Source organism: Trachemys scripta, chromosome 4 (genome assembly GCF_013100865.1).
Source record: "Trachemys scripta elegans isolate TJP31775 chromosome 4, CAS_Tse_1.0, whole genome shotgun sequence".
NCBI classification, from domain to species: Eukaryota; Metazoa; Chordata; order Testudines; family Emydidae; genus Trachemys; species Trachemys scripta.
Genome location: NC_048301.1, coordinates 4,899,881 through 4,916,298, shown reverse-complemented (window position 1 = coordinate 4,916,298; position 16,418 = coordinate 4,899,881). Strand labels below are relative to the sequence as shown.

General features: G+C 39.6%; 1 protein-coding gene across 2 annotated transcripts in view; it reads left to right on the top strand.

Annotated features, from left to right (window-relative positions):
• MDGA2 (MAM domain containing glycosylphosphatidylinositol anchor 2) overlaps nucleotides 1-16,418 on the top strand; it is a 619,444-nt gene that overhangs the window by 325,989 nt on the left and 277,037 nt on the right. The window contains exons 4-5 of one of the 2 annotated variants that reach the window (XM_034770448.1): nucleotides 8,145-8,341; nucleotides 13,530-13,662. In XM_034770448.1, coding sequence (XP_034626339.1) covers nucleotides 8,145-8,341; nucleotides 13,530-13,662 — 330 coding nt within the window. Of the gene's footprint in view, nucleotides 1-8,144; nucleotides 8,354-13,529; nucleotides 13,663-16,418 lie in introns of both variants that reach the window. The other variant, XM_034770447.1, reaches the window with a different exon arrangement.

Sequence of the window (16,418 nt, the reverse complement as noted above, 5' to 3'; positions counted from 1 at the left end):
ACTGAGTCAAAATTGTCCAAGCTGGTAGCTATCTTACCTCAGTCTGCTCCTTTTAAATGATAGTGATATAAGGATGGGTTTAACTCCTGTTTCCTATGGTCCTATTAGCCTCTGGTAATCAGAATGGTTAACAAAGACAAGGCTGAGGCTTGGGATACTGAAGAAGACTGAGGCTCAAATATATTTTAATGTAAGTTGGATGAAATGATAGTTTAAAGAATTCAAAGTCTTTATTTCAAACACATGTGCTGTAGTATACATTGTATGAATCCCCCTAATGAATCCTGTATTCTTTTTTAATGATGTTTCTTAGTTTCATGGATTTTAAGGCCATTAGATCAACTAATGTGACCTCTTGTATATCATTAACTTACACCTGATTATATCTGTATTGAGCCCAATAACTTATGTTTGGCTAAAGCAGATCTTCCAGAAAGGCATCACTCTGGAGCTGAAGAATCCAGCACTTCCATTGGCAGTTTGTTCCCATGGTTAGTAATTATCCTCGCTGTAAAAAAAGTGTGCCGCCTTTCTAATTTGGTCTGGCTTCAGCTTCCAGCTTCTGTTTCTTGTTGTTCATTTCTCTGCTAGATTGAAGAGCCCTTAGTGCTGGGTATTTTCTCCCTGCCTAGGTTCCAATACTGTCATCAATCACCTTGCAACCTTCTTTTTGAGACGCTAAACAAATTGAGCTCTTTAAGTCTCTCACTGTGAGGCATTTTCTCCAGCCCTGGAATCATTTTTATGGCTCTTTTCTGCACCCTCTCCAACATCCTTTCAAAAATGTGTACGGTATTTCTGTACTGGCCTCACCAATCCCATATACAGATGTAAAATCACCTTCCTACTCTGACTAGCTGCTTCCCTGGATGTAAACTGGCTCTGATTTTTGCCAAAACATTGCACTGGGAGCTCATGTTGAGTTGTTTGTCCATTGTGACCATTAAATCCTTTTCAGAGTAACTGCGTTGCAGGATACAATCCCCTATTCTGTAGGTGTGACATGCATTCCTTGTTCATACATGCTCTAATTTTGCATTTGGCTGTACTAAAATGCATTGGTTTGAATGGGCCCAGTTTACTAAGTAGCCCAGATCACTCTTTGTGACTGTTGTTCTCATTGTTATTTACTACTACGCCAATCTTTGTGCACATTTTATCAATGGTGATTTTATATTTACTTCCAGATCATTGATGAAAATGTTGACTAGCATCCGGTCTGATACAAATTCCTGACAGACCTCTCTAGAAACACCCACAGTTGATGATGGTTACCCATTGACAACTATTTTTGAGATCTGGCAGTTACGCTCAGTTCTTAATCAATTGAATGTGCACTTTATTTATATTGTATGGTGCTAATTTTGTAATCATAATGTCATGTGTTACTAAGTCAAATTCCTTTTAAAAGCCTGTGAATTACATCTTTGCAGTTATCTTTATCAACCCAATTTGTAATCTCATCAAAGAATTAAATCATTTGTTTGACGAGACATATTTTACATAAAACCATGTGAACTGGTACCAATTATATTTCTAGCCTTTAATTTTTCATCAATTAACTCCCATATCAGCTTTTCTATTATTTTGCTTGGGACGGACATTAGGCAAACCGGGCCATACTTACTCCGGTCTTTTTGAATATTGACATGACATTAACACTCTTCCAGTACTCCAAGCTTTATTTAAAAATGAATGGGCAAGAGATCTCCTTTGGCAGCTCTTTTAGGACTCTGGGATGCAGATTATCAAGTCTGACAATTTAAAAATATTTAACCATAGTAGACGTTGTTTAGCTACTTCTTTAATTACTAATGGACAGGAAAGTACTTCCTCATCTTCATGTGACATGAGTACATCAATCCTGCTTATTTCCAATTTCAGAACAAAAGTATTTATTGAACATTTCTGCCTTTCCTGTATCATTATTTAGAGTTTTACCACCTCCATCTAGTAATGGGCTTAAACCGTTGCTATGATTTCGTTTTATTCCCAGTCTACTGAAAAACTCCTTATTGTCCTTAACCCTGCCAAGGCTGGATTGTTTTCTCCTGATGTCTTTATTTTCCTGTATCAATTTTTAGCACTTTATCATTCAGTATAAATGTTTTCCAATATGTTACATATTGCTTTATCTATTTATTCCTCCTTGCAGCCTTTAGTCTGCCACAGAACTTAGATGGGCTGTTAACCATTGTTGGGCTTTTGGCCATCTAATAAACTCATTTTAAAGAACTCCCAATTTTCATCCACATGTTTGTCTAATTTTTTCAGTAACTCAGTACTTGCATTCAATCTTCATATCGAGCCGTGAAGTTAGTACAGAAACAGAGCAATTAGAGCAAGTTGCTGCAGCCTATACATTTGGGTGTATTCAAATTACATAACCTATTGATTGCGTGTCTCAAAAACATTTTATTGGCTTCTTATGTTGGAATAATTCAAAACTATACAGAATAACAGTGCTGACACCAGGACTGTGTCCCTGCAGAAGTTTGGAGCCCTGCTGAAAACCATGGGCTGCTAGAATGCCGTTTTAAAAAAAGAAATGTTTGCAAGTGTTTTTTTATAATGACAGGAAAAGTGTTAGGCACCCCCAGTGTGTTGTAGGGCTCGTTGCCACCTTCCCTATAGTATGATCCTATGAAGCAGAGGTGACTCGTAGGGCAGGGGCATGCAGAGTCACGTGCCCCACTCCCCAGATTTGCTGCTTGGCTTGTTGTGAGCATGCTCACAGGGACTGAGCATGCTCACTAACGCTGCTGAAGCTGGCTGCCCTCTCTCTGCCCTCCCCCTACCCCCCTGGGGTCATCGCTGCTATGAAGCAATTTCAATCGGTTCTACAGATCAGTCTTAAAAGTGCCTTTTCTCTTTTCCAAGGCTCGTTCTCTTTGACTGCAATTGTCCTGAGTTGTTCAGTTTAAAAACCACCACCACAAAAAACAACAACAAAAACTTTGTAGTCCCACGGGCTGAAGGAAAATCATGTAGCAAATGCAGGCTGTGCAATCTTGCACTTGTCTCCATGTGGGGGGGTTGGTTCCCCATTGAAGCTGTAGGATTGCGTGTGGGTTGCAGGATTGGGTGCAGGGTTCTGACTCGTGGTGATTATGCTGCCAGGCTGTGTCTATAATCGATAACATTTCTCCAAGCATTTCTAAACATTGGACATTAGCAATGTGCATCATTGTACAATGCTGATTCACATTGTACCCGCTCACCTCATTGCCCTGCAGGTCATGACATGTTTGTTCTAGTTTTGTTTCAAACAGTTTTTGCTTAGATTTCTGCTTGTGCAAGAGTTTCAGGCTTTCTGGAAGGAATATTTCCCATACAGTATTTAGCATATGTGCGCCATCTGGGTTTTCACTGTCATTTGGTTCAATTCAAAGTTTAAAGACTGAAAAATTGGACCTAATGGCAGCATCAATCGCAGTGGAAAACATAATTCTGTGATTATTTGGGGGGATTCATAGACTTTTTAACTTAAAACATCACCCCATGACTTCAGTTTCATGTAATAACTGATTAATCCCCTTACTCTTCATAATTCGATAATAAAAATACAAGTCTTATTGCAAAGCAAAGGGAGGAAAACACACCTTGTGCTGAATCTGTTTCTATTGTGCTAAGACCCCCCACTGAGATTTCCTTCTGAATTTCCCCTTTGCTAGTTAATAAGAACTAAAGTCAATAGCTTCAAGCCCAGACTGTTGATCGGCTTGTTCCTTCAAGTGCTGTTGGAGAGAAAAAAAATGCACACACACAGTTTTAACCAATTACAAAAAGAAGTCCATTTGGGATTTTGAATACAGATGAGTGGTGATTCAGCTATGCATAGAAATCAGACTTCCAAGGCAGCCTTGACTACAGTACAGGAATGCCATTTTGATCAGATAGCTTTAAAATGGCCTTCTTGAGTGAAACTAATTTGGCAGTTGCCATTCCTGGGTAGTTACAGCCTGTAGCAAATACCTGGTAGCACTACAAACTATGTTTTGTAACTTTTTATATTGCCGGAGCAAAATGCCGTCTTACATAATAATCCAATAGGCCATTTCTCTAACCCGGCACACTAATGGAACGTGTAGCTGAATGCTCAATGAAAGCTCCTAACTACTGTGCAGAACAACACAGCGTTATTTTGTCGTTTCTGTTCGTGCTGCTTCTGTTGCTCTCATGCAGCTGGAGGGATTTTCTACTGCCAATGACTCAATCAGTCCTTTTCTGCAGTGAAAATTTTCCATTAAGTGGACATAATGAAAATGGTGTGGCAGGACCTTGCCCTCTGTTGCAGTCCTGAACTTTGACTTTTTTGAGATTTAAGATGATAATTCTTTTAAACCCAGTGGAGATAAAGGCCCCATGCTGCTAGGCATGTACAAACACACACTACAAGACAGCGCCTGCCCAAAAGACAGGTTTCAGAGTAGCAGCCGTGTTAGTCTGTATCCGCAAAAAGAACAGGAGTACTTGTGGCACCTTAGAGACTAACAAATTTATTAGAGCATAAGCTTTCGTGGACTACAGCCCACCTCTTCGGATGCATACCAAAGCTTATGCTCTAATAAATTTGTTAGTCTCTAAGGTGCCACAAGTACTCCTGTTCTTTTTGCCCAAAAGACTTGACAATCCTACTAGATGAGAGATGAAGGAAGTGTTATCATCACTGCCATTTTACAGGTAGATAGCAGAGGTACACTGGGGTTAAGTAACTTGCCCAAGCTCATGGAAGTCTGTGGCAGAGCTCAGAATTGAATCCACAGCACCTTAACCACAGGGCCATCTTTCCTCAAAAGAGTAAATGAGACGAAGTTCCGTAAGAGGACACGTTTCAAATTTCCACTCTGTCATTACTATGTATTGTGTTCATGGTATTGTCGATCAACAAAGACTCTGGGGAGCCACCACTGTGTGATACGTTCTGCATTTCGCTGCGGCTATAGGCCACCAGGTGTTTTGGCCTTGAAGTTTAAGCAAACTATTTTCCGTATTTTATTTGCCATTGAATGAATGGAGGACATAACATTTCAGCACTCTCCTTCCTTTGCAAATGGCACTCTGTTATAAAATAACCTTTAAAAGAAAAACAAAACCTCATTATAAAATGCCATCCTAATTTGAAACCACTGTTTCATAATTTGTTTCTGTGATGCTACCTCCAATATTGTTCAGGGTAGCACTCAGGTAGCATTTATTTAAAATCCACGCACTCTTACCAAGAATTATTGTACGTGTTACTCGGCTAGATGTATGGCACGTGTGTTTCGTATTAATCGAGATGCTTTCTCCAATGTGCATGCAGCCACTGGTCTTACTACTCAAATCAAGAGGTACACCTTTAACGAGCAGCTTACGTATTTAAGGCAGCTGTCTAGTTTTTAGCACTGATTGGCCCCGATCCTGCAAACATGCAATGGAGCAACTGGGTTCTCCTGGACCCGATTCAGCAACGTACTGGAGTATATGCCTAACTTCAGGCATGTGAGCATACTCCCACTGACTCCAGTAGGACAAGGATCATGCTGACCGTTAGACGTGTGTTTAAGCACCATGCTGAATCAGGGCCTGGAGTTGTTCCAACTGATTCAGTGGGATTTCTCACATTTGCAAAGTTACTCAGGTGCATAAATCTTTGCAGGACTGGGGTTGTAATTTGTGGATGAGTGGGTAAAATCAGAATTAACTGAAGAAATCCTACATATCCTAGAATTTAGTGTGTGTGTTTGTTTTTCATGGGCATCTACACATTTTTCTAACCAATACAATGTGTGCCGAATTAACACAAGCAATCACTGTGTGCGTGCAGACGGAGTGATTATAAGTCTATGTGGAGAAGCAGGCACTGTTGGGTATGCAGTCACCCCATATGAGTACATAGCGACAGTGAATGTACATGCAGATTGGGAGCACACCTAGATTTACCTGTCTACACCTAGCCTTTTGGAACCCTAAGTGCCTAATTTGGAAAAGCAACCTCCTACGGGTCGTTAGACGTTTTAGTAGCTAGATGTCTATCTGCCACTAATTGAGAGTGGAACATTGCAGGCTGAGTTATTTGCGGGTGGAAAATTGTGCAACATAAGTTAGTAAAGGTGGCTGGGAGGGAGGTTATTTGTATGTTTTTCTTCAATTTAGCCATTATGTTTTAGACATCTTACCAAAATATGATAGTAAAACAACACCGCATACAAAGGAATTGTCTCCCCCTTTGATAGGAGATAGCCAAGTGTCGGAAGCTTATCGGTATCATTGTTTATGCAGGGCTTTCCCACTACACAATTTAACCCTAAATTTCTTTATTAAGATCTAAAGGCCAAATGGTATTTGTACAATTGTTCTAAATGTCGCTAAAAGCCTAAATAAGAAGTGATTCCTACATCCATATCATAACACACATTCATAAGCATTTGATCAGAAGAGTCACCAAAGAATCAAACCCAGGGATAACGCTTTCATCCTGCTTTGCTCTAGTATGATCAGATAAGATCTGAGAAATACCCCTGGTTTTTGTATACAGTGCAACAAACAATTGAGGGCGTATTGATTGTCACTCTCTTTGCTAAAACCAGGTTTTGGCCAGTTTTGAGTCCTGCTGATTCAACATGCAACTATGCCAAGTTAGTCGATTTACAGGTCTTACTCCAAGGGGTAACTTTCCTTTCTCACATTTAGAGGCAGGGGGGTATTTGTAAAGTGTGGACTTGGAATGGGAAGAAACTCTGTTGTGGGCTCCAGGGATGCTTAAATTGATACTGCAGGAGTAGGAAGTCTGTGTTTTAATTATCAGAGGGGTAGCCACGTTAGTCTGTATCCCCAAAAAGAACAACAAGTCCGGTGGCACCTTAAAGACTAATAGATTTATTTGGGCATAAGCTTTTGTGGGTAAAAAACCCACTTCTTCAGATGCATGGAGTGAAAATTACAGATATAGGCATAAATATACTGGCACATGGAGAGAAGGGAGTTACTTTACAAGTGGAGACCCAGTGTTGACAGGGCTAATTCAGTCAGGGTGGATGTGGTCCACTCCCAACAATTGATGAGGAGGCGTCAATACTGAGAGAGGGAAAATTGCTTTTGTAGTGAGCCAGCCACTCCCAGTCCCTATTCAAGCCCAAATTAATGGTGTTAAGTTTGCAAATGAATTGTAGCTCTGCAGTTTCTCTTTGAAGTCTGTTTTTGAAGTTTTTTTGGTTGAAGAATGGCTACTTTTAAATCTGTTATTGGATGTCCAGGGAGATTGAAGTTCTCCTACTGGCTTTTGTATGTTACCATTCCCGATGTCAGATTTGTGTCCATTTATTCTTTTACGTGGAGACTGTCCGGTTTGGCCAATGTACATGGCAGAGGGACATTGCTGGCACATGATGGCATATATCACATTAGTACATGTGCAGGTGAATGAGCCCCATGATGGTGTGGCTGATGTGGTTGGGTCCTGTGATGATGTCGCTAGAGTAGATATGGGGACAGAGTAGGCAACAGGAGAGTCAAGAGCAATTGAGAGTCAAGGGTGTCCAAAGCCTGGGATGGATCTTTTTGTTTGTAGTTTAATACATATCTAACTAGCTAAAGAGATGTCTGCCTTAAAAATGTTCTATTTTATTACTTTAAAGAAAAACAGATACACTCACATTATCCGATAAGAGGCAAAGATAAAACATTCTCACCAAATAACATCAAACTTCTCTTACGATCCAAATGAAAACAGCTTGACTAATTAGTTCCAGGGTTTGATCAACAGTGTTTTATCTAAGTGAGATTAAGAAAGAAAAAGAGATGAAATTGTTTAAATGAAACATTAATTCACACTTAACACCATGAATGGTTTTGAAGTCATTTCTCTTGTGGTAACAGCTAGGAGCCCCAGTGGTGGGAAGGGACCCCATTGTGCCCGGCGCTGTACAAACACAGAATAGAAAGACGATCCAAAGAACTGACAATCTAAGAGTGTACACTTGGGGTAGTAACTGTTCTTGGAACAGATCCCAAACATTCTCATACTTGCCTGTTGTTTTTCAAGAAGATGTGCAGTCTTGGTTGCTTACTTGTGTGTAGGAGACACCTTAGGATCTAAGTAAGCCCTAATTTTGTTATCTGAGTTGTGTGTTTTTGTGCTTTTTTTTTTTATGCATTTCCAGATTTAGATGACCCGATAGTGACAGTTCACCAGAGCATCGGGGAAGCAAAAGAACAGTTTTACTATGAGAGAACAGTGTTTCTCAGGTGCGTTGCTAACTCCAACCCACCTGTACGGTACAGCTGGAGACGTGGCCAAGAGGTATTACTGCAAGGGTCGGATAAAGGAGTTGAAATCTACGAACCCTTCTTTACCCAGGTAGGAATCAAGGTACAGTATTTTTCTTTTCCTCATAATATTTTCACCCTTACACGCATAATGTATTGACCCTTTAAAGAACAGTTCCCTTCTTTCCATTTCAGGCTTCACATCTGTTGTTTTCCCCCACCAAAGCTGATTGGATAGCTATACTGCATGTTGTAGGAGTTTTCAACAACATGGTTCATTTCAAGAGCCTGAAGGAGTTAGAAACTCACTCTTATCTAATTCCGGTGGGAGTTGGGAGCCTCCTCTCTTGCCTTTCCCCCCTTTGTGGGTCCTAGCTCCAAACAACTTTTTTACAGGGGGGTGGAAATTTCAAAAGTGCCTATAGGGCAAGATTGCGTGTGCTGCGTGTATCATGTCTGTGTGTGCTGTGTAATGACGACATGCCTAGGAGTTACTGAGTGCCTTTATTTTTGTAAGTGTCATTTAACATAGAGAAAACTCTTTCTATTTTGAAATTGTTGGGTTACCCTCTAAAAAGGAATTTAAGTCAAAAGATAAGAACGGGTGGCAAGCTCCGCTACAGGTGCAAACTGAAGTAGCTCCTTTGAAGTCATTGAAGTGCACAAATTAAAGATCTGCCCCTCATCAGACTGTTATTTCCTACCTGTGCCCCAAATAATTAACGTACCGTGTCTCTGTATAGAAAGTTACAGGCGAAAAAGCCTTTCAAGGAACAACTCTCTTACTATATCTGTCAAGTATCAGGGGGTAGCCATGTTAGTCTGTATCTACAAAAACAACAAGGAGTCTGGTGGCAACTTAAAGACTAACAGATTTATTTGGGCATAAGCTTTCGTGAGATGCATCCGAAGAAGTGAGGTTTTTACTCACGAAAGCTTATGCCCAAATAAATCTGTTAGTCTTTAAGGTGCCACCAGACTCCTTGTTGTTACTATATCTGGACTCTCACCCCTTTGAACTTAATTTTTGGGTCCAGATTTTGGAATGAAACAATTTTTGTTAAAACACTGACTGGAAAAATAGAGAAAGCTGCTGTTACTCAGAAGTGTCCATACCGATAAACTCTGGCAACCCAGGTGTATTGGCCACCAAAACTACCTATCAGATCACATTTTTGAACACATTTGTATTTCTGAAGACCGTAAATCAACCCCAGTATGAAAGTGAGGGAGAAGGAGATCCAGTCTACTGAAAACAGTTTTGTGTGTGTGTGTGTGTATGTGTGTGTGAGAGAGAGAGAGAGAGTTTTGAAAATCTGAAAAAAACATCAAGGAAAGAAACAAACAGCTGCCCGTTCAGTCAGAGTTAGAGCGGAACAATCCTAAATAATTCTGAGCTATTGACTTGAGAACACCGTAATTTTGGCTGTGTATTACACTTTGTATTGCTAACACAGCTTGCAATACCACAGAGAAACGCGTAGACTGGAACCTTGCAGAGATGAGAAATAGACTGGTAGAGTACCTTTCCTGGACTTCTGAATGCAATGAGATTATTCTTAATTTATAATCTATGGACCCAGTTTAGTTACTCTGTGGTCTGTTTTCTAGTGAACGCCAAGCTGTGGATTGGAGGGCTTGAATGGCTCCCTCTGAGATGGGATTTCTTGACTAATCATCCCTCAACATGGCAATGTTTACTATCATCTCTTTTGTTTAAAAAAAAAATATGGTTCCTAAATTATTAGGAACACTCTTGGTAAAACCTGTGTGTGTATTAAATTAGTAAATAAATCAGATTGTCATGTTGATTGTCAAAAGCTTATCCATAACCTTTCTACATTTATTGGTGCTCAGGTTGAATTAGCGCATCCATCTGTGTGCATATGAGATTCGATACACAAGGGGACAAAATGTCATTAAAAGTTCGAGTCAGACATGTTTACTGCGTATACCTGCATAACTGGTTCTGCTGATGCTACAGTAGCAAACAGTGAGAGCTGATGTGAAGAGGGATGAGAGATTTGACTTGAGAACATTAGGGGATTTGAATTTGAGATGGCATTTTCTTCTTGATAGCTTTGAAGCTGGATTATCAGTCCAAATCAAATGAAGTGTAAGGAAAACAAATAGTGAAATGGTTTCACTTTTCTCTTCTATTGTTGCCAAAGAGGGGAAGGGTGAAGGAAGCAGCATATTTTATCTGGCTCTCCATGTCATGCCTGTTTCCACTAACCTCCCTATTTTATTAAATAAAAGAAGATAAAACATAAACCACATTATTGCCTTATTGCATTTTAGGAATCCTGCCACTCAAATTTAGCTCTAGATTTTTAAAACCAGAATTTCTGCAATTCAGTTGTTAACAAGGATTACTTACTCTAGCCCTGTGTGTGGGGGGTGGGAACCCAATCATTCATACATGTACTCCTGGACTAAAGCAGTTCAGATAGTGAAATTTTTAAAGCTGTAAACTTGCTGCTCAATTTTTTCCCTACGGATTTTCTTCATCATCATCATCATTAGATATTGTAATTGCACACTTCAATTATAAGATTACATTTGCTGTATTTACACTAATTATATAATTAGATATAATTACACTAATTACACAAATCAGCTAAAATTACTTTTAACAAATCATAGAAATTGACGTAACATAAACCACATTACAATTGTGAGATTAGTCCACAACATCAAAGAGTTAACAGCTCAGGCTTAAACTTGCAAGACTCACTAACTGACAGTATCTAGGGGCCTGATCCACGATCCATTGACTTCCACAGTCGTCTTCATGTCAACTTAAATGAGCTTTAAATTGGCCCCTATGTCCCCCAGATATTCCTGAGAACATTGTAAGGTATGAAATCCTGCATTCCCGTCTCATGCAGAACTACACTGGTCTCTGAATTTGACCAAAGAGATTTAATAACTGTGTTAACTTCCATCTTCACCACTGTTTGCTGGTCACCCATATTGATTCTTCTTTGAAAAGGGGTACAGATTTCCCTTTGTATTATTGTGTGCATTTGAACAGTCTAGTTTAAACCCCTGTTCCTGCAAACACTTATGCAACATCTGCTTAACTTTCACATTTAACTTCACTGGGACTACTCGCATGAGTGTAGTGAAGCATGCTACGTTATGTTTGCAGATCTGGGACCTAAGGTAGCATTTAAGGCTACCTCTTTCCTGAACAAGCCATGTGCACCATTTATTTCCTTTTCATCTCCTTTTGCTTATTCATAATTTGCAGTATTTTTGAATGCAGCCCATATAGCCATCCAAATGCTTCCTATTTAACCCTGTGCACTTGATGTTTATGCAACCATTTTGTCTCAATAAAACTATACACCAGACAGTAATATTATTAACAACTGAGTGGAAATCTTGTAATGAAGAGTTTTTCAGTATTTGTCTCTTTCAGTTTGTAGGCCACTTCATGCCTGCTTTATTCAGAGCTTCAGTTTGCTTTAGTGGGAGTTCTGCCTGAGTAAGTCAAAGAGGATTTGTCCTTTTATATCCTTTTATTTTAAGAACTGATGCCGTACTGGTCAGATCAATGGTCCATCTATTCCAGTGGACTGTCTCTGACAGTGGCCAGTACCAGAGGGAGAATGTACAAAACAGGGCTATTTTGGAGAGCTCCCGCCTGTCTTCCCTTCCCGGCTTCTGGCAGTCAGAAGTTTAGAGTCGCCCTGAGCATGGGGTTGAATCCCTGATGATCTTGGCTAATAGCCATTGATGGATCTCTCCTCCATGAATGTACCTTTTCTGAATCCAGTTATACTTTTGGCCATTGCAACATCCCATGGCAATGAGTTCCACAGGTTAGTTGTGCATTATGTGAAAAAGTACTTCCTCTTGTTTGCATTAAACATGCTGCCTATTAATTTCATTGGGGGACCCCTCACTTTTTTCAACACTTATTCATAATTTTATAGACCTCTATCATACCCCTCTTAATCATCTATTTTTCTAAGACGAACAGCCCTAATCTTTTTAGTCTCTCCTAGTATGGAAGTCACTCCTTACCCTTGACCATCTTTGTTGCCCTTCTGTGAACCTTTTCAAGTCCCACGATATTCTTTTTGAGATGGGGGCAAACAGGCCTGGACACATGGAGGTGTGGGCACACCGTGGATTTATATAGAGGCAATTTGCTATATTCTGTTTTATTTTCTTTCCCTTTCCTAATCGTTCCCGTTAGCTTTTTTGATTGCTGCTGTGCATTGAGCTGAAGTTTTCAGTGAACTATCCACGACTGCTCAAAGGTCTCTTTCGTTCTCTGATATAAACTCAGATTAGATATCTGTTGAACGTGGGGAGTCTTGAGCTTGAAAAAATACTTTTGTTTCTATGCTGGCACTAATTGCATATGCACGTTTTAATACAACTTTATCGTATTTAATTTCTGTTTCTGTGGCGCACTGTTAACTGACAATGATTTACCATAAAAATGTTACTGTTGTAACTGTTTTTTTTCCCAATCTGCTGTGCTTCACATTTCTGTTTCTTATCCCCATGATGTCTTTATTTTGTATTTGATCTAAAATTGAGTATTTGCATTTAGCAATCCTTCCTGAAGACATCTGGCATCACTTTGTCAGGGAAACATAAACACCTGTGTCTTTTCTATCAATGATATAAGATTTTGTATATTTTTTTCATTAAGGGTTGTTTTCTCAAATGTTTCTGTTTGCAGGTTCTCTGTTATGCCCAATTCTTATAGTATTTTATATGAACATTTCCTGCCTGGGTGCTATAATTTTCTCTAGATCCTGTCGAAAAGAGCTCTGTTATTAAATACTCTGTTCAGATCTTTGCACCATAATTTGCATAACTGCTGTCTAAAAATAAAATCTCTAGGAAGCCAGTTTTCAAAGGAAAGCAACAGGAACCCTTTTACAGTAGCTTATGATTTTTCATTATACAGGTTTTATCTCAGGATGCATTACCTGAAATGATATCCAGTCAGCAATTGTGACTTCAAAGCTGCTGCCAAAACAAGATTTTTCTTTCATTTGTTTAAGTGTATGTGGGGGAGTTAACCTTTTAGGGCATGACGGTAAGCGTTTTTTACAGAGCACTTTTCGTATGCAGCTGGGTTGGTGAAAATCAACTTTTCTTTCTGGACAGTTCCAACTTGTCACCTGCTCCTAATTAGCCATCCCAATACAATAGTCTTGCGTCCCCGGCAGTCTGTCTCAGAAAGCTATGATAATCTGCCTGTCCCTGTAGCTTAATCTCGTCCTAATTTACCTTTCTAATGTGTGCAGGGGGAAACAAAGATATTGAAACTAAAGAATCTTCGGCCTCAGGACTATGCTAATTACAGCTGCATTGCTTCAGTGAGGAGTGTGTGCAACATCCCTGACAAGATGGTGTCTTTCAGACTGTCCAATAAAACAGGTATTGTGTGAAACTATCTACTCTCCCAGTGGATCTGGTACTTGTACAGTGTCTTCCAAATGTACAGACTGCACAGGGTTATGCTAGAATTTACAATATGTGCCGATGCACAAACCCACCCTAAGCTATGATCTATGTAGAAGTGATGGGCAGAAGCAACAACATTCAGATATTCATCCAAAATGCCCTGCGGTTGGAGTGTGTTTGGATCAGGGATTTTGATTCATCTCCTTACATGACAGGGGACAGCTGTGGAATTCGTATCAGGATCTGACTTTCCCTAGCATTTGGGGGATTTCTCTATTATCTAGTTTGATAAATATGCGTACAAAAGTGTTGCATTTAATGTCCTCAAAGAATACAAATAATAGCCACTTTTTATATAAAAGTATCCTTAATATATTGTTTAGAAGGGATAATATACGATTAACAAATGTAAGTGTGTTACAGACATGTGCTATAAACACAACCGGAGAAGGTGCTGTAGATGGTAATAAGCCATATATTGATCTGTTGAACTCTATTACAGTCAATTAATCATTTATTAAAATAACTACTAATAATTTTAAACCTTTATAAACTATTTATATATTTACCCTTAATCTAAAGTCTAAAAGAAATAGCTATGGGCCATGATGAGTGGTACCTTACTCTGTGAAAAGTCCCAATGGCGTCAGTGCGACTATTTGTAGAGTTGGATATTATTCAACAAAAGTAAGAGGATCACAGTTGAGCCCTATAAAAAAACCTTGGGTGGAAGATTTCATAAGAACCCTCTAGATGCTCTGTAGAGCTAGTCAGGAATTTTCCATCAGAATGTTTTGGCAAAAGAAAATGGTTTTTTTTTTCTTCAAAATTGATTTTTTTTTTTTTTTTAAGAAAAAAATGACGTTTGCCAATGTTTTGATTTTCTGTTGGGAAAATTGAAACAAAATATTTAATTTCAGATTGGGTTAACCCAAATCAAAATATTTTGTCAAATTGAAACATTTTGTGCTGGGTCAGTTAGATATCAATCGGTGTCTCCTGAGTTGCCACATGGGAATTACAGTTCATGTGCCTCATGTCCCAGTTGTCCTCTATGTTTGGGCCTCCTGTCTGGACTACATCTCCCATGATGCATCACAGTCTCCCCTCTGGTTGAATATCAATGTTGATTAGATAATTTTCAGTAAATGTTTTTGAACTGGAAGCCAAACAGCAAAAACCTTGTGTTAGCTCTGTTCAAAGTCAAGAGTAGATAATTAATAACTTCAAGTAGATGTTTTCTGGAGAATTGTTGGTTAGCAAGTGTCAAAACATGTTGAAGATTGCAAGTTAGATTAAGTGAGGTTATGCTTTAATAATATATGCTGCAAGGGCACTGAAAACAGGTAATGAATGAATGAAGCTGCCGGTTGAAGATTTAATAAGGGTTCTGCATGGATCTAGGATGAACTACTCATTTTATTTACATTTGCACATTTTCCCATTTTTCTATAGTCACGGCTCGATTCCAAAGTGTAACCATCAGCTTATTTGTAGATCTCTGATGATTGCGAAAGTAGGTATAATGTCAAAGACTGAGGGCCTGATTCTGCTCAGGTCTAAATCAGGAGTAACTCCATTGACATCTAAGGAGTCACGCTCATATAAACCCTGCGTGAGTAGGAGCAGAATCAGGCCTGGAGATGGTAGTCAGCAACTATATAATCCAGTGGTCAATGTGTACTTTGATTCCCCATTGCTATGCCTGGGTCCAAAGGTTACATCCCCAGCTACATACAGAACTTAGCTCTTTAGCTTAAGCTATAGACACACTCCTGCTTTCTGCTCTAGTGGTCTCTAGTTCAGTCCCCAGTGTGGTGGCCAAGATGGTGGTGGTTGCCTCTTCACCAGGTGAGACCAGCAGACTCCTTCTCCTGCCCTGAGTTCTCAGAGATGCTATTTAAATGACTGTAGTATATTTTAGCACAGTTAGAGAAAGTCCCCTCGGTGAGCTTGTTAAAATGGGTCCATTAGTGGGGGCACACACCTCGTTCGGAAGTATCTGGGGCTGGCTACCATCAGAGATGGGATTAGAATAACTAGTTAGTGGTTTATTAAGAACTATGAAAGATGTGACAACTGGGCCAAAACTTGCTTTCATTTACACTGATGTAACTCCTTACAAGTTAGTGGAGTTTCTCTGGATTTATACTAGTGTCACGGAGCAGAATCTGGTGTACTCTGTGTCCATTTGATTCAGTTTCTGCATGCACATTTGTTCCACCTTTCTGTATTTTTATTGATATATAGAGTCGAGCTATTTAAAGAGGAGTAACTAAAGAAGAGAAACAGTCATAGAATCATAGAATATCAGGGTTGGAAGGGACCTCAGGAGGTCATCTAGTCCAACCCCCTGCTCAAAGCAGGACCAATTCCCAACTAAATCATCCCAGCCAGGGCTTTGTCAAGCCTGACCTTAAAAACTTCTAAGGAAGGAGATTTTTTTTTTTTTTTAGGTAACCCATTCCAGTACTTCACCACCTTCCTAGTGAAAAAGTTTTTCTTAATATCCAACCTGCAACTTGAGACCATTACTCCTTGTTCTGTCATCTGCTACCACTGAGAACAGTCTAGATCCATCCTCTTTGGAACCCCCTTTCAGGTAGTTGAAAGCAGCTACCAAATCCCCCCTCATTCTTCTCTTCTGCAGACTAAACAAACCCAGTTCCCTGAGCTTCTCCGCATAAGTCATGTGCTCCAGCCCCCTAATCATTTTTGTTGCCCTCCGC